Source organism: Haliotis asinina, chromosome 3 (assembly GCF_037392515.1).
Source record: "Haliotis asinina isolate JCU_RB_2024 chromosome 3, JCU_Hal_asi_v2, whole genome shotgun sequence".
Taxonomy (NCBI): domain Eukaryota; kingdom Metazoa; phylum Mollusca; class Gastropoda; order Lepetellida; family Haliotidae; genus Haliotis; species Haliotis asinina.
Window position 1 is genome coordinate 65,309,341 of NC_090282.1, and position 24,751 is coordinate 65,334,091.

The following is a 24,751-nucleotide window of genomic DNA, read 5'->3' on the forward strand; positions in this document are numbered from 1 at the left end:
TGAAAATGGGATGACTTTAGAGATGACTTTCCCGCTTGCCTGTGTAAATAAACATCCATACTGGTTACCTTTTATTATCATGCAATAAGAAGATGTCCCACATTCAGTATTTAGAAGTCTCACAGTCAGTATCACATCTTCATTATCCATACAAACAATTGACATGTACTGATGAGTCCACTATAGATCCTCCACACTTGTCAAAGTATGATAAGATTAGCTACATTTTTCATCAAGACTGATTACACTCTAGGGAGTTTACTTTTTATATATATATATATAAAACAAATGAATACAGATATCCTCCAGGATACACCTTGTGTGAATATGGAGTGAGTATGTTCTTACTGCTTTTAGCAAACTTGAAAAATATTATGACAGGGGGCACCAGAAATGGGCTTCACATGTACCAATGTGGGTTTCAATCTCAGACCTTTGGCATGACCAAGGTAGCATTCAGATGTTGGCCAATGTTGGCCCAATATTGGCCCAGTGTTTGCCAATGTTGGCCCAACTCTAAATGCTATATCTTGGGACCAGTGAACACTTTAACCACTTGGGTACCACATTGCCCTGTATCAGATGATCACCATATAAGGTATCTTCATCACCTTCACCACAATCTGGATGTGTTAGGTTCTGATGGCTTATGTTGAACCCTAAACTACTGTTGCACTACCCAAAGTGTTCCCAAAAAGATAGTCTCTTACCTAACTGAATTGGGTCTTCTCTCGGAGCCGAATATGAGGTCCAGTCCTTGTAGTGATGTCAGGTCTACAGGGTTATCATTCACTGGGGTGACAACTTCTATAGATCTCCCTCCATCTTGGAAGATCTCCAGAGTGTTCTGGCTGTTGTGTTGAGCAACAACCTGTTAGGGAAATCAGTACATTGTACCAGATTCCTTACATGCAGCACACTTTCAGAATACATACACCGCACAACAATTATTAAACTCTGATACAGCCGTACTCCCTCAAAGACACACGGACCTGAATGATGAACATATTCCCAACCGAACATCAGGAAACACAACTCTCTTCAAATACACATTTGGTTAAAATGACACATTAGTTTCAATGATACATACAACCAAACGGGCACCTATCAATAAGACACATGTTTACGCTCATATCAATACACATACTTAGTCCATAAAACACATATACACTCATATAAGGACACATGTAATTTGTCAATAAGACATGCACACGCTCATAAAGACACATGTACTCAGTCAATAAGACACATGTTTACACTCATATAAAGACACATACTTAGTCAATAAAACACATATGCACTCATATAAGGACACATGTGATTTGTCAATAAGACACGTATACACTCATAAAGACACATGTACTTAGTTGATAAGAAACATATACACTCATTATAAAGACACAGGTACTAAGGCTAGAAGACCCATACTAAGACAAGAGTGCACATATACTAAGACAATAAGTCATATACAAAGACAAGAAGACACATATAGAGACAAGAAGATGTACCAAGACAAGAAGACACATACTTAGACAATAAACACATGTACTTAGACAAGAAGACACATACTTAGACAACAAACACATGTACATAGACAAGAAGACATATGTACAGACACAAGACACATATATGTGGGCACAGCAAAATGTCCTGTTCCTAACTCTCCATGACTACAATCTAAGAGGACACACTGATGTACATCAATAGCTATAAACACACATAATATATCAGGAAGACATACTCGACTATGATCAAGTCTCACCTGGAACCAGTCGCCAGTGTTAAACCTGTTGGATGTCTGGATCCGGTTTTGTGGAGCACCGACTGTACCAAACTCCAACACAACATAGCCGTCACTGAGGTATATGCCAAACATGACAGGAACTCCGTCTCTGGCAACTAGCATCAAGTATGCATTGGGGTTGTATGTTCTGAACTTCAAGTTGATGGTCAGAGGAACTGCTGTAATGTTCAGCAGTCCAGCGTTCAGCACAAGCTGTCCAAACCCGTCAAAGCTAACCCCTGCAGCTAGCGTGGGTGATGTTGTGGTGGGTGATCGGCAGCATTGAGGAGTGTTACCAGCATTGATAGACTCTGTCCATATATCTACATCCACACCGTTGAATTTGACATCATACATACAACCTTCAAACCCAGATCGGTTTATCACTTTGCTTGTCTGAAAAAGTTGTCATGGTTGTTATGTAGTTTTTATAATGAAAACTGTATCTTTTTTCATAACACATTTGTCTGTCTCACAGTCAGCTAACCATATTACTTTGTGCTCAGTCTAGCAATTTCTGTGGTGCAAAAGCCCTCAAACGAAGCTAGTCTACATTTCCCCTGGTTTTTATATCCAACTTGACAGCTAACAGTCATTTTCAGTCAAACACTGTTTACATATTATTACATCTCATTGACTACTTTCAATGATTGCCACATATAATATATGTATCAAAGTCTTTCAAAATTCTTCCTAAAAAGACAGAAACTTTAACAAATGATGACTGATTGTTGTCTAATGCTGCACTCAACCTTATCCCAGCTATATGGCGGCGGACGTTAAAAAGTGTCTAGAAAAGACAATCCAATGATCAACATTACGAGCATCGATCTACGCAATTGGGATACAATGACATGTGGATCATCTCTTACGATAATCATGGGTTGCTGCAAACCAGTCCTCACCAGAATCATCACAGGTCAACAGCTGAACAATGTGAACCTACCTGAGTACCAGTAGGCAGGCTTCCAAAATAGAGAGATGAGTTGAATGTTAACGCTTCCGGAGTTACAGTGGAAACAGAAGCAGTTGCCACACCACCAGTGGACACCAACGTCACTGTCAGATACACCACGGTCTTAAACCTGTGACAGATCACACCTCAATTAAAACATCTGTTTATAATGAACATGCTTATATAAACTGACTAAAACTTAAAAAAAACCAAAGATTCACACATTGTACCCATGTAGGGAATCGAAAATGTGTCTTCAGCATGCTGAACAAATGCTTTATCTGCTAGACTAATCGCTCATGCTTCTGAAGTTTGCTTGTTCAGCTAGAACCCAGGTTTGGTTATCACCAGCTCATTGTTTGTATTCTGATATTGCCTCAATATCGCAAGAAGCAGCTTATAACGATTTGCCTTCTGTCAATCTATAACATCAACATTATACCAAAGAATATTCTTTAAATCAAATACTTCAGAAATAAAGCTAAATCTGTTGCCTACCAAACTCAGAAATGGGCTTCACACATTGTACCCATGTAGGGAATCGAACGCGTGTCTTCAGCATCATGAACAAATGCTTTAACCACTAGACTACCTAAAAGCTCATGCTTCTGAAGTTTGCTTGTTACAATGGAACCCAGGTTTGGTTAACAGCAGCTCGTTCTCCAAACTCTGATATTGTCTTAATATTGCAGGAAGCAACATAAAACCTTAAGGCTTCACTCAGTTCAAAACAACAATGTTATATCAAAAAATATTTTTTTAAATAAAAGCCTTCGGAATTAAAAGTGTGTAGGCTTAATCTGCTGCCTACCAAACTCAGAAATGCATTCATGGGGCAAATTGTATTCGAGGGCAGAATTGTATTCATTAGGGCAGAATTGTATTGTAAGGCAAAGTTTAATCATAAACATGACATCCAGCAGAAAAAGAATTGACTTCAAGTGTTCATTAAGTTTACGATTGATTCTTTCTTCAGTTGCACAATTTGACTCTACGACAAAATATACATGAAACAATAATAGATCCCTGAAAAGGTATATACTCCCCAGGGAGTTGAGATTGATAATACGATGTGATGCTGAGACGGACATCCATTGATCAAGGGAAACAAATACCAGCGCCTTGAGCAAGCACTAGTTGCATTGATATGTGCGCTATATAAATATCCAATAATAATAATAAATATCCAATAATAATAATAAATAATAAATAATCTTTTCTAGTGATGTTTAATTGCAAATCTGACCATAATGAATAATGTCCATATACCATAATGAAAGCCAGGTCCTATTAGATGAGGTGACACCAAGAGCAGTCGTCTGAGCTGACATAACTTGATGAATGTGGAGGGATGCCCCTTAAGTATGGCAGAAATCTCTGATCATGTATTTGTATTGTGTATGTATCCTGAGTATGTTTAAATGTCTACGACACATTTTACTTTGGGCTTTCCTCAAACATGATGACATTCCTAGATACTTGAAATACTTCTCAATGTGATGGTAACCTTACTTTCTCACTTACTCACTCATTCACCCACCCACAAACCTGCTCACCCAACCATCCACTCACTCACCCAGCCATCCACCTAACCATCCACTAGCTCATCCACCAACTTATCCACCCATTTATCATCCACTCACTCACTCACCCAACCATCCACTCACACATTCACTCAAGCACCCAACCATCCACTCACTCACCCACCCACTTATCCACCCATTCACCATCCACTCACTCACTCACCCAACCATCCACTCACACATTCACTCAAGCACCCAACCATCCACTCACTCACTCACCCAACCATCCACTCACACATTCACTCAAGCACCCAACCATCCACTCACTCACCCACCCATTTATTCAACCATTCATCATACACTCACTCAAGCACCCAACCATCTATTCATTCACTCACTAACTCACCCATGAACTCATCCAATCACTCAATCACACCTAATATCAGGCAAGTTGAAAACACACCCTTCTAGCCACACTAACCTTGAGGCTTGGACTCGGAACCAACAGTCATCACAAAGAGACGCAAGACTTGTGATGACCGAGTTTGAAGATGTATAGTTGAACTGCATGCGAACCTTACTATTCACAATCTCGACACAGAATGCTTCAACCGTGGCAGTGTTTTCTGAGAAGAAAAGCAGCGCATTGTTAACAGTTGAAATTTTCTGGAAAGTGAACTCCACATCTGTGTACGTGAGTGCCACATCTTTGGTCGGGTTTGTGACAGATACTCCTGAAGTCCCATTGAATTTGACGGGATACCGGAACTTTCCCAGTAATGTCTTGGCCTGGAGCAGTTTAGCTTCAATACTGAGGATTCTGTTGTTGATGCTGCCTTGATTTCCCGCTACAGTTTGTTGGTGCTGTGCTATACCCTCAATTGTCCTTGTCATGGAGTCCATACGAGCTTCAATGTCACCAACTGCAAAATTACAACATGGTAAAGCTTGCAGTTACTCTCTTTTAAATGTCAATAGTTTGTCATGTTTAAATTTGAACACGTCTGGACATAACAGGCTTTTGTCCACTACATAAGATAACCATAATACACATTCTCTCAGGCCACAGCCAAATTTTATATATTTTATAAAATGTAAAATGTAACAAGGTCAAGGGGAAGCTTTGGACAACATGACAAGACTGGAACCTACAGTCAACTAGACAACATGACAAGACTGGGAACCTACAGTCAACTAGACAAACATGACAAGACTGGGAACCTACAGTCAACTAGACAACATGACAAGACTGGGAACCTACAGTCAAGTGGACAACATGACAAGACTGGGAACCTACAGTCAACTGGACAACATGACAAGACTGGGAACCTACAGTCAAGTGGACAACATGACAAGACTGGGAACCTACAGTCAAGTGGACAACATGACAAGACTGGGAACCTACAGTCAACTGGACAACATGACAAGACAGGAACCTACAGTCAACTAGACAAACATGACAAGACTGGGAACCTACAGTCAACTAGACAAACATGACAAGACTGGGAACCTACAGTCAACTGGACAACATGACAAGACTGGGAACCTACAGTCAACTGGACAACATGACAAGACTGGAACCTACAGTCAAGTGGACAACATGACAAGACTGGAACAGTCAACTGGACAACATGACAAGACAGGAACATACAGTCAACTAGACAACATGACAAGACTGGGAACCTACAGTCAACTGGACAACATGACAAGACTGGAACCTACAGTCAACTAGACAACATGACAAGACTGGGAACCTACAGTCAACCAGGCAACATGACAAGACTGGAAACCTACAGTCAACAGGGAAAGTCTGTCATCTGCTTCCTATATGTCATACTTACCCTTGTTGGCAACAGTGTTTGTGAGCACTAGGCCCTTGTCACTGAGGTCCTTAATTGTATTGACACTGTTCCTTGCACTGACTAATGTACCATTGGCGCCTGCTAATGAACTCAGCGTGGTAGTAGTCTTCATTATAGCCTGGGTGGCAATGCTGGTGGCTTCAGTGACTTCAGCTGAAAAATATCCCATTCATAACAACAAACCCATTAACTATAAACACAAACAGTAATGTTAACTTGAAACATCATTTGTGACAAGGCAAGTTTTCTATCTTGTTTGTTGGTAGCAATATCCCAGCTATATGGAAGCAGTCTGTAAATCATCGACCCATCAAACATTGGATCAATAGCATGAGCATTGACCTACATAGAGGAGATATGGTGACATGAGTCCACCAAGTCAGCAAGCTTGACCATCTCATTCAATCCTGTTTGTCACCTGCTACAACTATCATAATCTGCTGAAAACCATTTCTAACTCGATTCTTCACAGGTCAAGTTTTCTAATGGCACCTAAATTAATTTAGATAGTGTCAAGCTTTGTTAGTTCAAATGATTTAGAAATCCATTCATCCAAACCATTCCTGCTATCAATGTTTCAAAGAAAAATTTCCTCACACTCCATAAATCATAAATGTTGTACTTGTTCTTGTGGTGGGAACATAGATAGGAGTGATCAAGCTTAAATATTATCAACTGCCATCACATAACTGGAATACCGATCAGTATGGCATTAAACAATACCAATAAAAAACAAAACAGAAAAGGGTTTGCCACTGATTTGGCAATGTCCCCCACCACTGAAGAAGAATGAAATATTTATAACATATTCACTACCTTTTAATTTTTGGTCACACACAAGATGCATGAAACAAGTGGTGTCAGCATAAGAAACCAATGTAGGCTGTCAACAAAAGTGAAGACATTGGTAGCAGTGTGTTATAAGATATCGCGGTAACATATGTTTGAAAAAGGGACAAAGTATTGTGCTCAAATTGAAAATAAGATCGATGTTACCCAAGTCAACTGATGTCTGTGTAATCCCCCAATGTAGGCTGTCACCAAATTTGAAGACATTGGGTACAACAGCTCCTGAGATATTGCATTAACAACAGTTTGAAGAGTGTTCAAAGAGCCCGGGTGACATTGAAAATAAGGTCAGTGGCACCTAATTCAACTTGTGTCTGCATGATTCCCCAGTGTAGGCTGTTACCAAATTTGAAGACATTGGGAACAACAGTTAATGAGATATTGCGTTAACAGGAATCAGGATGTACGTACGGACGTATGAATGTACACACCTGCTGACTACATAGTCCAGCAGGGGGACAAAAAACGTGGTAGTCTAGACTGGCTTTCAGAGCCAGGGCCCTTATTCTCGTAACATTTGTAGCCCTAACAATTCTTAACTTTGATCATAGGCAATGTGTTCAGAATGGGCTTCAGAAGTTCATAGGGCCATGAATGCAATGAGAATAGCTAACCAGTTTAAGATGACCACAAACCTCCGCTCTGTGCCTTGAGTGTATCTGCCTTCACCTGAAGCTGGGCAAGTCTTGCATCAATAGGCACCCATTGGGCTCTGGCTAACTCAACACTCGTATTTACATTCTGTAGACGGCTGTTCAAGACTATAACAGAATAAGAAAAATATAGAGACTAAATTTCATGTAAAATGGTAAGGTTACAAATGATCAGAACTGGTAGAGAAGTAAGATGACTTTGTATTATATAACTAATATTTATCATTGACCTGTTGAACCAAATATTTTTTTCAGAAACTAACAAATCACAATGTAGATAAACATGAAAAATTTCAAAACACACATCAAATTCTTTGTTTCACCTTATACCAAAATTATTAGCTCCTATAAAAATTGTGTTTTAAGAAATTAAGCATTGGACTACCAGACTGGAGGCAATGTAAAGCTGAAAAAAACAACAACCCAAAACAACATTTCATAAAAAAATTACAATTTTTTTTTAACATTTTGCACACAAATAACAAGTTAATAATTGATTATTATATCTAAAGCTAATGACTGCCAGCAGATCCTTATCTATTTTCACGCATGACCCAAGTGATTGAACCAAAATGGCTTACCTTCAGCCTGATAGTTAATGGTGTTAATCAGGGCCAGGATTTGGTCACTCTCCACTTTTGAGGCATTTGCTTGTGCCTCTAGTGTTGCTATGGTGACATTGTCAATGTTGGCTTGTGCTTGAGCAATGGTCGCCCTTGCTTCTGCAGCTGTTGTCAAAGTTGTGTTCAAGGTTAGGATCACTTTCTCAAAGTTTGTGATGGCATTGACAGCACTTTCTCCTCTTGGTTTGACAATCTGAAACGTACTGAAGGTAAAGGTGTGTACATTAACATTAGTTGAAAATGGAAAATTTATTCTCTACCACAAAAAAGCCATGTAGGGACATGACAAATTCCTTAGCTCAAACTTTAAACTGTTCAGACATTTGTTGCAGAATATGTTTGGTGTAAAACAGCATAACTGAAGAAACTCATTGATATGGTATTTTAGTTTCTTTGTTTACATTCTAAATTCCACTTGTGAAGTATTATTAATCAGCTTTTCCGATTAATTTGTATAAATAACTATTAATGATCTTTTGATCATTTAACCTGCAAATTCTACACTCTTTTTTGTTTTAATCGATAGTTAATGCCATAAACTTATTTTTACTTTTTACTCTTTTCAACTTGATGAAACAGCCAAGTTTGGGCTTATTCCTAACTTGTTGAGTTATACAGGACATTTTGAGGAAATTTCATACTGTTTGAGGAAGCTGTGTCAATAACATAGACTAATGCTTAGTCTCTGAATATATGTAATTTTGATATTAACAAATAAAGCCCTATATAACTTGAAAAGGAGCCTCAGTGAGACCAGAGACTCAGAATGAGCGTAAATCTGGACTTGCTCCATTTAAGGCTTCAGCATTTCATGGGTGACATGGCAGCAGGGAAATTAATGTAGTTAAGGGAGAGTGAGACAGACTATCAGCCTAACATTGCTATGAGACCATTTGTTTTCAACAACAAAAACAACGGGTAGAGAAGACAAGCATCTGCTTCTTACTCATTGATCCTCTGGGTATCAGTGTCTAGAGCCTGAGATTTCCGTTCTGATTCCCTCACATTGGCCTCTGTGACTGACACTCTGGCTGCAATGGCCGTCTGCACCTCCTGGAGCTTGCTGTAGCCAGTCGTCCAATTGCCCACTCCTGCCGGGTTAGTAAACAAGGTTGGTATGAGTGAGTAAGTTTGGTTTTACTCAGTTTTTAGCAACATCAAGTTGGGTGAAACCAGAAATGGGCTTCACACATTGTACCAGGTTAGTTTGAGCTCAATGTGATCTAGGACATACTGAAGGGAAATCATCACAATTGATCTGACCCTTCTGCATGAGTGAGTGAGTTTAATTTTATCCTGATGAAACAGTATTCCAGCAATATGGTGAAAGTCTGTAAATAATAAAATCTGACCACCCGATCCTGCTAGTCTCCTCTTTCTACAAGCATGGGTTACTGAAGATCAATTATAATCTGGATCTTCATGGGTGACCTTATGTGTGAGGATGGGGCTGGTGAACATACTTCTACCTAAACAATTAGGACCACCAGTGAGTATTAGTGGCTATAATTTTATGAATGCTTCATTTACTGTTTGGGGATGGAAACTTAATCATTACAATTGTAAATTATCAATATCAATGTATACATTGTCACTCAAATATGAATGCATGTGCAGTTGAAGAAGTTGAAGAAGTGCACTTCACTTCATCTCATTTGTATAACAGGTTGAAAAAGGAAATGTTTACCAAGTATTAGTGTAGACAAACTTAAGAAAGTTATGACACATAACACTATGTTACAATATCTTTTACTTTAATACTTTGAAATTCCCCCTGAGATCAATGATGACAGACCTGCTGGGCACTATTCAGTGAAATTCCCCCTGAGATCACTGTTGACACATCTGCTGAGCACTATTCAGTGAAATTGCCTCTGAGATCACTGATGACATACGTGCTGGGCCCTGTTCAGTGAAATAGCCTCTGAGATCACTGATGACATACGTGCTGGGCACTGTTCAGTGAAATAGCCTCTGAGATCACTGATGACATACGTGCTGGGCACTGTTCAGTGAAATAGCCTCTGAGATCGCTGATGACAGACCTGCTGGGTATTATTCAGTGAAATTCCTTCTGAGATCACTGATGACATACATGATAGGCACTATTCCATGAAATTCTCTTTGAGACCACTGATGACAGACCTACTGGGCACAATTTAGTGAAATTCCCTTTGAGATCACTGATGACATACCTGCTGGGAGTGTGACATTTGGAAGCAATGGGGCTGCATTGCCTGACATGATTGCCTGACATTCACTGAGGGCTGTTGCAGCTGTTGCCAGTGATGCTGTAGCTTCAGCTGTCATGTTTTTTACATCGGCCTGGGCTGCTAAAATGACTGCATTGTTGGCCTCTGCTTGTTGCTTGGATGCCTAGAATTCCCAAAACAAAGAATACAACCAACGCAGATTTCCAGCTATCATTTTGTAAAGTTTGCATCTCATACATATCAAAATAGGAACCTTGCTTCAAAATGCAGTAATTTTTATCTGAAACTGATATTTCATTATGAACGGGTATGTCTTGGAGGCTCTAAACCTCTGCATTTTGTTGAGAAGGATGATGTCCCTTACCTATGCTAAGATTCAAATATGGTTAAAGCATAGTCCATATGTCTGTACATTGGGTAATAGCACACTAAAATATCCTTGGAGTCCGACATACCTTCATTATCTATGGGTATGTTTTTTACATTCTGAACATTCTGCCTTTTGCTCAGTAGGATTAGATCCCTTACCTGTGTTAAGATTAATTAATTTTTACAAAACACCAGGACATATCACACTAAAATATCTTCGAAGTACAAAAGATGATCTCTTCAAGGTCATAATGAAAGTTTTGGACAAGGGAAGGATAACAATGTATGGATGAACATCTTTATTGCTATGAGACTTACGTTTTGGTGTAAGTTCTAACAACGTTATCAAGCATGTGATGAATAGCAAAAGGATAAAGGAGCATATATACCAAGTCAAAGGAGGTCGTTCTCATAGCAATAAAGAATACATTGTCATCCCTCCTTACTGCCCCAGGTTCTACATGCCTCACAACTACCTTTTGGACAAAGTGACGTTCAGACCAAATGTAACAAGATAATGGTAGGTTTACCTGAGCTTCTGTCTGGTGTACAGAAATCATGTTCACTTTGGTCAGCAGGTGATTAAGCTGTGCATCACTAGCTGTGAGCTCAGTCGACTGGGTCTTGTAGTTCTCTCTAATACCACCTTCTTTAGCCAGCAGTTCAGCTACACTTGCAGCCTACAACAGTAATTGGGTAATGTTTTATGTCACTTTCAACATGTTCTTCAGCAAGCACTTTGGTGTCTTGCTGGAAATGTTTCACATGGGATAGGTTGATGAGAACTGTACAGTCACCTCTGCTTTCAGCAAAGGTTTCTCATGCTTCTGGAAAGCACCTCTTCCTTAATGATGCCCCATGTTCTCAACATGAAGAAAAGAAGGTACAACACTGTGTCAGTCACAGTCATGGCAAAGAATCATCCTTCATCTCTGTCAACAATAGTGCCCATGGAAAACCCAAAAGGCCAGACAAATATCATTTCTTGTTTGATGGAACCTCTGATTGCATTTTTATTCAAATAAGAAGAAACAAATATTTTCCCCACTCAAAAAATAAAATCATAAGGTTTATATTGGCCAAAAATGTAAACTTAAAAGAATTTGTTTTGCTTTTTTTACCACATACACTTCATAAATTGCCCAAAGTAAAATACTTTTTGCATTTAAAAGGAATATTACTTTCACTGGTGATTTTGTAACTCTTTTTTATGCCCTCCCGCCTTTATGTTTTCTGAGGAAAGAAATCCGTAAAACAAGACATAAAATTGGACTGCCCTAATAAACATAATTAAAATTAAATAACTGCTGACTCAGTTTTTATCCACTCACATACTGTTTCTTTAGACTGCTTTTTTCAATGTTATTTAAGTTGGCCCCAAACTTGCTTATGTGGCAGAAAAAATATATTGTTTTCTTCCATATTGCATTTGGTTGAGGTGAGGAGTAAAATCCCTTAATACATGAATCAGTGAAATATTTCACTTCTCAAATGAGCACAGCAGCACTTATATGTGTGAATACTTGAGTTTGTTCAATGATGCTGCAAAGAAAAGATAGAAACAGCTTTGAGATTGCTAGTGTACTCTGGTACAATGGCACATGCAAAATCACTCGCTCTGACATAATTTTTTCACTATACCGGCCAATTTTCTCATTGACTGGGATATCAGCAATGGTTATTTCCACCCCTGAAATGGGGTAACTGGCATGGTTAATCCCCATTTTCTCTCCTTTGATATTTGTGGTCACCAGTCCGTTCATATCTTATTATAGGGATGTGTCCTGTCGTTCACAAAAGAATTGTTCAATACTCTATTGTTCTTTTCTATCTGACCTGTCCTTCTGCTTTGGTCTTCATGTCCAACAGGCTTGGATCACTGGTGATCTGCAGGTAGGTCATGTTGGCCTTGTCCAGCTGAGGGCTGAAGTTGAGTCCAAGAGCTCCTCCCGCTGCACCTTGACCTCGGTACTGAAACAAGACATTGACATCAATCACTCACTCGAATGACTGTCACATCTGTTCTGTCTCCAACCATGCCCCTTGTACATTCAGATCCAGTAAAAATCAAGCGAGCATGACTTGCAGGCATCCAATTAAAGGTACTTCATTAATTCATGATAGAATGACTGCTATGTAGGTTTGTTGCAACAAATATCTACACAGCTTTGGTCCTGGGAGTCCTTTCACATGCACTAAATTGACATTAAGTCATTAAGGTAACTTTCATGCAGTGTTAAAGAATGGGAGTTAAGACTAACCCTAGTAAAGGTTGCTTTGTGAAAGAAGTCCCTGAACGACATTACTTCCCATTCTGCTCGACTCATTCGCCCATACAGAAGACTAATATGAAGAACAATTATCTCCTCAGGTTCTGAATCCCCGAACTCCCTCAGGTTTTCTTCTCAATTTAAATAGAGTGTTATGAGAGTGTATTTTCTGTACACTGTATCATTGACCAAGTAATAATTATTATTGGGTGACAGCATTTAGTGTTTTGAGTGATAATTACTATGGGTCACATTTCGTATCATAAATGTTTGGTGCTTTTCATACTTTGGCAGCAGGCTTTAAGGTAGCACTTTAGAGTTACCTCCCTTTCAGTTTATGTTTTGATCAGTAAAGCATACTTCTGGGAGACCGCTAGAAGATTCCATTCGATGTTGATGTTGCAAAATGTTTGAGCATTCAAGAATTAGTGGCTACATTCCGTAAAACTGTTTCTCACTCTCAACCTTTGGTGAGTTGATATTGTATTTGTGACCCAGTACTTTGGATTTGACTGAGTTGCATTGTACATGAAACTTCTATTGTGAATCTTTTGTATCTTGCCTTTGTTTTAGCTCAATACCAAAATTATTGAAAATTTCAGACTTCTCACTGTTATACTTTGCTGGTTCTGAGGGAATTTCTTATACCTTTTGTCACGACAAATTGTTAACCATAACAAGAGCTACTTGTTTTATCAAAAATAAATACTCAAAGCGGTAGTTGATCATAGCTTTAATGGGAGTAGCAGCAAGACTGTACCGTTTGTGCTGTGACGTTGTACTGCTGAAACTTGTACATGTAGTCATTTCCTTTCTGTGTTTCAGTTCGAGCAAGGTCAAGGGTGCTGTAGCTTTCAGTAAGGAGACCATTTAGCCTTGCATCTTCAGCAACAGACATGTTTCTCTGCAGTACTGCAGCAGTATTCAAGGCAGCAGCCTATACAGATAAACAAAATAGATTTGGAAATGTGCTACAATGAAAGGCAGAAAATCATCTTCTGTTTCCAAGCACAATCATAATTCAACATTTTTTTCTAGAAACTGTACAATTTGGCCATAATGAACACTACATTTCAAATAAAGTCTGTACTACACATGTTCGGGACATTTGTACATGACAACATGGACAACACTGAATTGTGCTGTTTGTTCAATATATACTCATGGAAACAAGTAAGGTAACACATAAACGTGCATGTGTCCTTTATTCTTTTCTATTTTTTTTCACAAGGTATGCCATGCACTGTGAGTAAAATTCTGGAAATAAATAAAGGAACACTTGTACTTTCGTGTGTTCCCTTATATATTTCTATGAGTATATTATCCAGTGTACTGCACCTAACGTCGGCACTGCATCAATTGGAGTTCAAGTTCTTCACAGTGAGTATGGTTTTATGTCACATTTAAATAACATTCTAGCAATATCATGGTGAGGCACACTTGAAATGGGTTTCACACATTGTGCCCATGTGGAGAACTGAATCCAGGTTGTCTGCATGACCAACAAACTCTTTAACCACTAGACTACCCAAAGGCCCAGAAAAAGAGTTAAATTTTAATATTGTGGCCTACATGGTGTTTGGGAATACCTGTGTTCAAAACAACCATAATGTCGTGAAGTACATGTAAAATCTCTCAAAATAAGTAAGGTTTGGCTACTGTAACAGTTAGTGAGAGTTGCCTCCCTTATGTAAAGGTGAATTACATCATCATCTTCGGGTAAGAAATATTCCCTGGAAAACCTCTCTGCATCCAACACTGCATTGTTGTTTCAGAAAGAAAATAAGGCAACATGTATTATACTTCGGCCCCACAAAGAATCATCTGTGCAGATGACTAACGCACTTGCAGAAATAATCAACAAGTGATGATGTCACCATTGAGAATAATGCAGCATTTTGATATCACATTGCTATCAGTAATCACTAAAATGCACATGTGCAAGTTTTCTAACATTGTTACTCTCATTTTTCAAGCTTCAAGTGTAGTTCTGGACTATTCTGGTGGTGTGTGGTCCTGTGTTCAGAGCTCAGGTCACAATCAGCTAAATTTAAGCGGCAATGGGTGCAGAGAGTCCTTGCATAGGTGATTGTGTTTGCCAGCTTGACTCCTGAGTGAGTAAGTGAGTTTAGTTTTACACTGCACTCAGCAATATTCCAGCCATATGGCGGTAGTCAGTAAATAATTGAATCTGGACCAAACAATCCAGTGATCAACAACATGAGCATTGATCTGTGCATTTGGGAACCGATGACATGTGGGTCAACCAAGTCAGCGAGTCTGACTACCCGATCCCAATAGTCACCTCTTACAACAAGCACAGTCCCCTTTTATGGCAAGCAAGGGTTGCTGAAGGCCTATTCTACCCCAGGATCATCACAGGTCCCTGACTCCTGAGAGTTTCTAAGACTTCAGTCCTGCCTCATAATGAAGCACATGTGATACACATGGTCTCATCTTAGGTAAATAAGTTTGTTCAAAACTGCCTCTGTTCACCAAACAGAAAATGGGTACCCGGTGGGATAAGTCATGTGACTAGTAACCAATCACCCCACTTGCAAGTCCAGGGTTACCAAGAGTAATAGTCAGACTGTTAGTGCTATGAGCATCCACCTAGTGAATGCAGTTTAGCGCATTACAAATGCACTTATTATTATTCACCTTCTGTTTGAACTGGTCCACCTGCTGTTTGGTGCTATTTTCCCGAAGAGTGATGTTTGCAGTCATCTCACTGACTGTAGTGTTGCTGGTGTCTGTCAAACCCAGGTCGGTCATGGCCTGCTCCAGTTCTGCATGAAGAGACTGTAACAGAATCCCCTTCTTGTGAAGCAAAACGGAAACACCCACAATTGTGTAACCTGAAAACCATCCCCTTTTTGTGGCTTTGTAATGGAACAGTATTCACATTGCTGTGAATCATCAATACAGTAAAGTGTGTTGATTACATACATATACTGAATTTGGGGGGGATCATGGCCACTTTCAGTCAAAACATGAATAACAAACAAAGGCTTGAACACAATATAATTTGTGGTCCTCTTGAGTCTGTTAAAAACAAAGTTTACTGTAGTTCTGTTATACTGTCTTTCAACAGCCTTAAGTGACAGGAAGAATACCTGTTCTAAAATGACGCTTCTAAATTAATCCTGAAATCAGTCCACCTACTGTGGGATTGAAATGCCATATGGTGACTGATATTGAAAGGTGGGCCTCATGTAAAATCCCTTGCAATCCTTCCTGATATCCTGATGTGGCAGTATCAAAGCTAGGGATCCAATAATGGCTTCCCTAAGTAGGCCTGGTATAATACAGTATGATGAGTGGACATCGTTCCCTACAAGGTTGTCATACTGCCCAGACTTTGCTTCAACTATTCTCTAATCCACAATATGTACCTGCTCCATCCCTACCTGAAGTTCTTTATCTTGTGCCTGTATTCCCACAATATGTTGTGAAACTGTATATGTTTCCTGCCATTTTTCTTCCAATTTTCTTGTATCATTACCCAAGGAAGTTGAACACACGTCACACTCTGTAAAAAGAAACAAGCAAAAACAATTAGTATCAAACATTCAAACTCTATTTGTGATGTGATTTCATTCATACATTCTTCGAATATTATCTCTTAATTTGATAAGTCAATGGTAAGCTTATGAAAACACTGAGACATGCGGAAAACCTGATGGTTACATTCCGTTGGGAAATACATTAAGAAACTGCTGACTGTGTAGAAAGTGATGTTCTTCACATACATTCCACCATTCTACTAATTTATTGGAAACTGAACCCCATGTATATCAGAGGATAGCTATTCTAATAACATTATCAGCATGATAATCTGAAATAATATTGAATACAGACTGGCCTGCATTCTCGACATTACCTTTGCATCCAGTGTCACTGAAGTCTATAAAGAGAGTCTTGCAGCTGTCACATGTTCGACCGGTCACTCCTGGCTTGCATGGACACTGGCCTGTCATGTTGTTACATTTCGCAGTGTTCCCACCAACAGTCCCAGTCAGGTTACAGTTGCATGCTAAAAGGAAACATGGATGCAATGTTTTGAAGACTACTGTTATGCTGATTACTATTAGTCATTGCTTTCACACTGATACCCTGTTAGGGTTACAGTGATCTGTCACACTGATTACCACTGGCTTACAGATTGTTATTACAGTGTTTACTACTACCCTGATAACTCTGTGTATACACCAGTGAAGATCCAGGTTAGAACTGGTCTTCAGTAACCCATACTTGTTGTTAGAGGCGACCTGGGGGGTCAGGAGAGCTGACTTGGTTGACACAGGCTAACACATCTCAATTGTGTCACTGCTCATGCTGTTGATCACTGGATATTCTGAACAGGATTATTTTCAGATTGCTGTTATAGCGTGGAATATCGCTGAGTACAACACTAAACAACTAACTAACTAACTGTATATACACTTACCAGTACATTCCTGATCCGGTAGACCAAAGTACCCATCAACACATGTGTCACATCTCTGACTGACAAAAACATTACTTCCACAGAGACATAGACCCTGCTCTGTACACTGGGTGCTCATGCTTCCTTTCTCCACACAGTCACATGCCTGACAACCTGGGAGATCAAAGAAAACTCATTTATTATATCCAAAGGAATGGATGATAATGCCAATGCAACTAAAAAGTAATAAGGGATATTTCATTGTGCAATCAGGCCACTAAACAATGTCAAAACATATGAGAACAAGTGTTTGCCACAAGTATGGTCATGTCCCCTGCCACTAAAAAACAATGAAATATTGATAACATTGACCTTGGCAATAAGGTAAAGGTCACCAAAGCCTACTGGTGTTTGTGTAATCCCCTGATGTGGGCTGTCACCAACTTTGAAGATATTGGGTACAATAGTTCATGAGATTAACAAGAATCTGAAAAGTGGCCAAAGTGTTGTGGTAACCTTGAATACATCGTCCCCAGCTCCGTGTTGTGGCAGGAGACAAAGAGTAACAGATGAAACATTTCCAAAGGAATGGAATAAATTGTCACATTTTGCCTTAATTTCTCTTCATCATCTGTTTCCTCCTTGACTTCACCACTTGCATTTTATCAGTCTTGTAAATCCAATTCCCCCTCCTTTCTTTAATGGTATATAATGAAGAAATCTAAATGAAATATCAGACTCTTGTTTGCATTACTACAGAGATGCATTATTATCTTGAAACAGCAGAGTTCTATAAACATTGCAAAAATAACAATGACCAAAGTGATTGAGGGACAGAAGAAAATAGTACTATTCATCAAGTTCCACCTTCTGCAGTCATCATTGATGTTCATATACTGAGAGAAAAAAGTAAGGGATCACCTAAAATTGCAGACTTAGTCATTGTTTTCACTTCAAATGAAGAAAGTCAGTATCATGTCTATCCCCCATGTGCTTTCCCAACTGTCTGGCAATGGGTGGGCATACTTCAGAACAACATCCTCATTGTATACGAATTAAAAACGAAACTTCACATTCTTCTTCAGGGCACTATAAAAGAACAAGAGATGGTAAGATGGTTAAATTGTTACTATTTCATTGCTGAGATCTGTGTAATGTACTTGATACACTGACAGTGCCACAATCAGTTCCATTAGGCTACACTGCCATTCCAAGACATGGGTATACAGAATGTCAACTCATAAGAATGAAAATTCGAAATTTCCTACTTCAATATTGTGTATGGCTGCCCTGCACATTCACCTCTGCCAAACACCATCCCTTCATCGACTGCTTGATGCATGTGAACATGTGGTTTGGGGATTCTGCGAATTCTGAGGTTGTTTCCTGAGACAGCGAAGCCTGTATATCCCAAACGTGCTGTGTTGGATTAAGGTCAGGGGACCTTGATGGCCAGTCCATGACGTTGATTCCAGCATTTTGAAGGTTATTTCGTGTCAACATCGCGGTATACAGCTGAGCATTATCATGCTGGAACACTAGACCTGGGCCATGAACCACCATGAACGAAACAAGTTCATGGGTGAACATCTGGTTGTGGTAAGCAGCAGTTGTGAGGTTTAAATGGATGACAAGAAGTCGGGAACAGTCGTTGCCACAGAAAACACCCCACACCATGCAGCTTCCACCCCCAAATCTGTCGACTTCCTGTACACAACATTGGGCAAACCGTTCACATCATCTCCAGACTCTATGCCTGCCATCCAAACATCTGACGGTAAACCTAGATTCATTGCTAAAGACGACTCGATTCCAGTCTCTCTGGGTCCATCGGAGGTGACATTGGGCCCACAGCAGACGCTGATATTGATGAAACAGCGTCAATATTGGCCCACGATATGGACGTTGAGAATGGAGATTGGCAGCCCACAACTTATTTTGAATGGTCTGTGGGGACAGTCAACCTCTAAACATCTCAGCCCTGGTTCGTGTAGCTGGCAGAAATCTGTCACGTAGGTGACGTAGGACAATTTGACAGTCTTCTACTTGTGCCGTCATTTGTAGACAACCTGACCTTGGGCGATCAGAAGGGGTGCCAGTTTGTTGTAGACCACTTCCCAAGTCATACACGGTATGATGACTGCATCCCATTGCTCTTGTGACGTCAATAACGGATCTTCCTGCTTCCAACATGCCAACGGCACGTTCACTTTGCACATTTGATAATCGTGGCATTTAAAGTACCATTAGAACTGTGGGTTAAAACTGTTTTTTCAATTCTTGATGCCAATGCAAACACATGCAAATGAAGAAAACTTTGATGCAAAGATCTCTTGCAAAACCTGATTTGGCACTAACGTCTTTTGCATGGCGAATGGATGAATTTGAGTGGGTTTTGCTAATGCTCTTCTAGTCGAAATATAGGGATCCCATTTTGGATACATAGACGTATCATCACAGAAAAATTATTCATTATTGTTAAAAATTACATTTTGTGAAGTTTCTTTTTGACTTGGCATATATATATATATAATGTCTTTCATGATCATGTTTTCCTTCAGTATCTTCTTCCCAAAACTATGTCTTTGACACTCAGTCGATTTTGTCAGAGGATAAGAGACACACCTTTAGCAAAGAAATCTGACATTTCCCTGTGTTGAGGGAATGGTTACGACAGACAAAAACCATACATGATGTTTCAGAGTATTGTCTCACTTTTTCATTATTCAACAGATCATCATCATTCACCTAATTCCTTGATATCTTTGTTAAATACTCTTGAACACTTCTCACTTGGCTCAGGGAAAACATCTAATGATGATCTCACGTGACAACTCATGGTTGAACGGTTCAACTATCAAGCAGAAAACATGGATTTTATATTGAGACCAGTTTAAGGCGTCAGCAGCCTTATTCTTCCTTGGCCCATTAAGATTCGGATTAGAAATGGTTTTCATCAGCCAATGCTTGTTGTAAGAGGTGGCTAATAGGATCGGATTGCTAGGCTTGCTGACTTGGTTGCTACATGCCATGATATTCCAACTATGTAGATGGATGCTCATGCTGATCATTGAACTGTTTGGTCCAGACTTGATTATTTACAAACCTCCGCTAGATATTATATCTGGAATATTGCAGAGTGTGGCGTAAAACAACGAATCAACCAATAAACCAAGTATGTTTATGAAAGAGTGAAGAAAGAGCAGTGTAAACCACCTCAACCCTCACCTGGTGGAGCAGTGCTGAAGCCCCAGTAGTTGTCGAGACATTTATCACAGGTCCTACCCCCAACACCTGGGAAACAGGGACAGCTGCCATTGTACCGGTCACAGAGAGAGCTAGTAGATCCTGTTCTGTTGCACGCACACACTGAAACATCAGATATTCAACTACTACACTTTTGCAAGGAATAATGTGGATTACTGGCTATACAGAGTTGCTTCCCTTATGTGTGGCAGAGACCTATGACACTGGGTTTGAATCCTAGCTCTGAGCTGATTGTATTCTAGGTTTGTCAGCTTCAATTTGTAGGAATTCACAATAACTGATTAACATATAAGATCTGCATCAGTTTGAGTACACTGGTTCTCAAAGTAGAGTTTGAACCCCAACAGCCTGGATCATTCAGTGTGTGTTAGAATACAGGGTTGCCTCCCCTGGGTGCAGTAAAACCCAAGAGGATTAAACCTGATTGAAGGCAAGTGTTGTCAGCATCGAGTTTGCAAACTTTCAAGATTTGCTTCACTGTAGGCTTTCGTCTCACATTACAACAGGCCAAAATACAAACAAAATAAAATACTGTTGAAAGTGCTGACCATGCTGACAGACCCTTCTACTCACCATCACAGGCGCTAGTCACTGGGTTTCTGTAGAAGCCGGTTATGCAGAGTTCACAGTGGTTTCCTGTTGTATTCGAGTCACAGCCATTACAGATTCCTGAGATTGGATCACAGATGTCAGTTCTGTTGTTGCAGTCACATGGTGTACATCGCCCAGTACCAGGGGTTGATGGTTCCCCGTAATGGAATGGTTTACATCTGGTACACACAACATCAGTTTGTGATACAGAGGACAATGCAGTGGTTGACTGGTTGAGTGGTTGAGTGGTTGAGTGAGCATTTAGCATTTAGCAAGATTTCAGCAACATCACAGCCAAGGACATCACAAATTCATCTCCCAGTACCTTGGGTTAATGGTTCCTTGTAATGGAACGGTTTACACCTGATACAGACATTAGTTTGTGATACAGTGGATGATACTACCTTAAACCAGAAAACACTAAAAATGACCATGTTTAAATGGTTATTTCCTAAAATTCTTTCAAACATTCTAAATTTAATAAAATGTTTTCGAACATTCTAAATCTATAATTATACTTGTATTTTCAAAAAAAATCAGAATTTCTTATGGACAAATCAGAGAGTTAATTTTGTATTTGAAAATCTCAGTAACTCCTCCAAAGTCAGAGTTGTTAGCATCTCTGCTGAAGCCAAAATATAAGGACTTCTGTGCTGAAATAATGTGTTGTGTCATTAAGAATTGTGTCTAATGGTTAAGTACTGACCTGTCACAGCGGTCGCCTGTATATTCTGGGTTACAGAAACACTTGATGACGGAGCCATTATTGGTGCAGGATGTGTTCACAACACGAGGGTCATAGCATGGGCACTGACTGCAGTCGTTGGGATTCCCTGTAGTGGCATTACCATAGTAACCAGGCATGCACACCTCACAGTTTGCACCTGAAACAAACATGTCATTAGTTAAAATTTGGGTTCGTACACCTGGGCAAATCTGCCTACCTGGTTTCTTATGCTTTGCCTATTAACCAATAAGAATTTGACAAATTTATCTTAAGGGTAATAAATACCTGTAGTTTGGTGCAGACAGTTCACACACTCCCCTGTGTTGGGATCGCAGGTGGAAGCATGGTTGTTACAGGTACAGGGCACACACACCCCTAGATACTCATGGCCGGTCACATTGGCACGCTTGTAGCCTGGCGCACAGCTCTGAAGGGAAAACATTATTTCAGATTTTCCCACAAAGAAATTACTTTCCTATGACTGTCATAACCCAAAACTTTAATGTTCATTATAATGATTATATTATGCAAGGACTTTTTATGCAGCATATTCTTGGTGTGAACCTGTGAAAATTCAACGTCAATTGAGAGCACAATTCATCCAAAAAAGGTGAATCAGTCAAAACACTTTATACTCAGGTAGGTCAGGGTACTCATTTATAATAAACTGTCATCATTAAACAACAACCATTATTCAAGAAACAACAATGGAGAGCAAAAAAAAATCATTGCAAATGTAAATATTGTGTATGTGCTGTGTACATCACAGATTACTCATGCTTATATTTGCATTATATAGCATTGATTTTCAAAGCATTTACTGGGGGTCATCTTTCATGTTGTACTTGGGGGTACTCACAATGGTTACAAATACTAAAAAGTGAAAAAAAACCCAGCAACTCTGGCTTTTTGTCAAGTTTCAAAATAGAAGACATAAACATGAACACTTACTTTTATGAGATTTCAGTTTTTCAAAAGTTGCCTTTCTTTTGCTGTTCAGTATATATGTTAGTGAGTTGGAGTACATTCATTGGACAACCCTTCAAGAAGGTTCTTGGTTTCTGTGCAGTAAGGCGTCCATACTGCCATGATCATACACCACCTTACGACAAGTTACAAACCTCGCACGACAATCCTGTGTAGCCGGGTCCACACTCACACTTCTCCACGCTACTGGCGACAGGGCCCACAATTCCGCTCACACTGAACTCAAGGCGCAACAGGCTGCAAAATGGCAAGACTCCCTTTACACTTAACACCATCACCTCATGCTTTCATAGTGGATTTTACCCATGACAAAGGGTTGAGGTTTGTACACAAATGTCCAACTAGCAATATCTTGCATACTCTATAGTTTGTTTGGTTTGCAAAATATAAAATATTTTAATGCTATGTTCATTTTTATAATGTCAGTTAAACGATAACCACATTTCAAGAGAGGTTTACGTACAAAATGGAAGACATCACCCAGGAAATAAAATTTATTAATTTATTGAAGTATACCCTGAACCATGTATAAAAGATTAAGGATGTATCCAGGAAAGTTCTACTGGCTAGGAGGGAGTGAGTGAGTGAGGACCAGAAAATCCAGTGATCATCAGCATAAGCAGTTGGGATACGATAACATGCGTCACAAGTCAGCATGTCTGACCACTCAACCCCGCTAGACACCTCTTACGACAAGCAGGGGCTACTGAAGATCAATACTAACCTGCATCTAAAACAGCATCTATGAAAGAACTTACTAAGTTACGTGATCTCTATTTGTGAAAGCAGCAGGAATAAGAATGACTTCAACATTTGTGAGAATCAACAAATATTGTCCCCGTGTAATGTCGGACCCATTCTCCCACTTCCATTCCACCTCTGTCAGTCCTATGTCGATACTGGATGTTACATTCATCGCAAGAGCATTAATGTCATGCACAAGCCGCTTCTTGTCTCGTCCAATCAAAATTGCTTTTGTTGCAGCTGGATCTCCGACTTCTACCACAGGCTCAACTTTGACCTCAGCTTTGATGGTGCTCCCATAGAGAGGCAGCAGAGATCCGGTTAGTTCCGGAACTTTCCAGTACACGTTGCCTGCTGGACTTACAACAGTCCTGACAGAGACACGGCTCGTGGCTGGGTCTGTGTAAGGAGTCACTATCTGTGAGGCGTTGGTAACACCATCTTTATCTGCTACTGATACTGCTGGAGTCAGCTGTCCTTGAGATGACTGAGCAAGTGTAGCAGTTTTCTGAAATAGGAAACCTAGTCATTTTAGTACGTAAAAATCGACATTCAAAGGCAACTTTTTCATTGAGTAGCACATACTGGTACAGCTTTGAGGAAAATCAGGGAGCACTTTGTGATAACAAAGTATTCATTAACATATAAATCCCACATGAATTCAAACAGTAATTTGCATGTTGTTCTCAAGCTATTTTATTAAAACATATCATCAACATAAAGGAGTAAAGTTATATCGTTGCAACACGTCTTCCTATGATCACCTGCTGAAAAGTCACACACGTTTCTCATAAACATTTGCATATTCTTCCACCTACACATGCATGACAGAACCTTCATGGCTGATGGGTTCAGCAACAAAAGGTAATTCTTCGGGTCCATGAATGCTATGAACAATTAATGGTG

At 39.6% G+C, this 24,751-nt stretch overlaps 1 protein-coding gene across 1 annotated transcript in view; it reads right to left on the reverse strand.

Moving 5' to 3' along the window:
* Positions 1-24,751, reverse strand: part of LOC137276987 (laminin subunit beta-1-like) — a 72,143-nt gene that overhangs the window by 15,207 nt on the left and 32,185 nt on the right. The window contains exons 19-40 of the mRNA XM_067808643.1: positions 23,860-24,353; positions 23,236-23,338; positions 22,400-22,541; positions 22,094-22,271; positions 21,370-21,566; positions 20,758-20,898; positions 17,551-17,703; positions 16,984-17,136; positions 16,511-16,632; positions 15,762-15,902; positions 13,861-14,037; positions 12,667-12,801; positions 11,361-11,510; positions 10,444-10,624; positions 9,195-9,339; positions 8,207-8,451; positions 7,608-7,733; positions 6,103-6,276; positions 4,743-5,184; positions 2,730-2,868; positions 1,763-2,179; positions 711-871 (exon numbers count right to left, since the gene is read on the reverse strand). Of these exons, the coding sequence (XP_067664744.1) occupies positions 711-871; positions 1,763-2,179; positions 2,730-2,868; positions 4,743-5,184; positions 6,103-6,276; positions 7,608-7,733; positions 8,207-8,451; positions 9,195-9,339; positions 10,444-10,624; positions 11,361-11,510; positions 12,667-12,801; positions 13,861-14,037; positions 15,762-15,902; positions 16,511-16,632; positions 16,984-17,136; positions 17,551-17,703; positions 20,758-20,898; positions 21,370-21,566; positions 22,094-22,271; positions 22,400-22,541; positions 23,236-23,338; positions 23,860-24,353 (4,316 nt within the window). The remainder of the gene's footprint in view (positions 1-710; positions 872-1,762; positions 2,180-2,729; positions 2,869-4,742; positions 5,185-6,102; positions 6,277-7,607; positions 7,734-8,206; positions 8,452-9,194; positions 9,340-10,443; positions 10,625-11,360; positions 11,511-12,666; positions 12,802-13,860; positions 14,038-15,761; positions 15,903-16,510; positions 16,633-16,983; positions 17,137-17,550; positions 17,704-20,757; positions 20,899-21,369; positions 21,567-22,093; positions 22,272-22,399; positions 22,542-23,235; positions 23,339-23,859; positions 24,354-24,751) is intronic.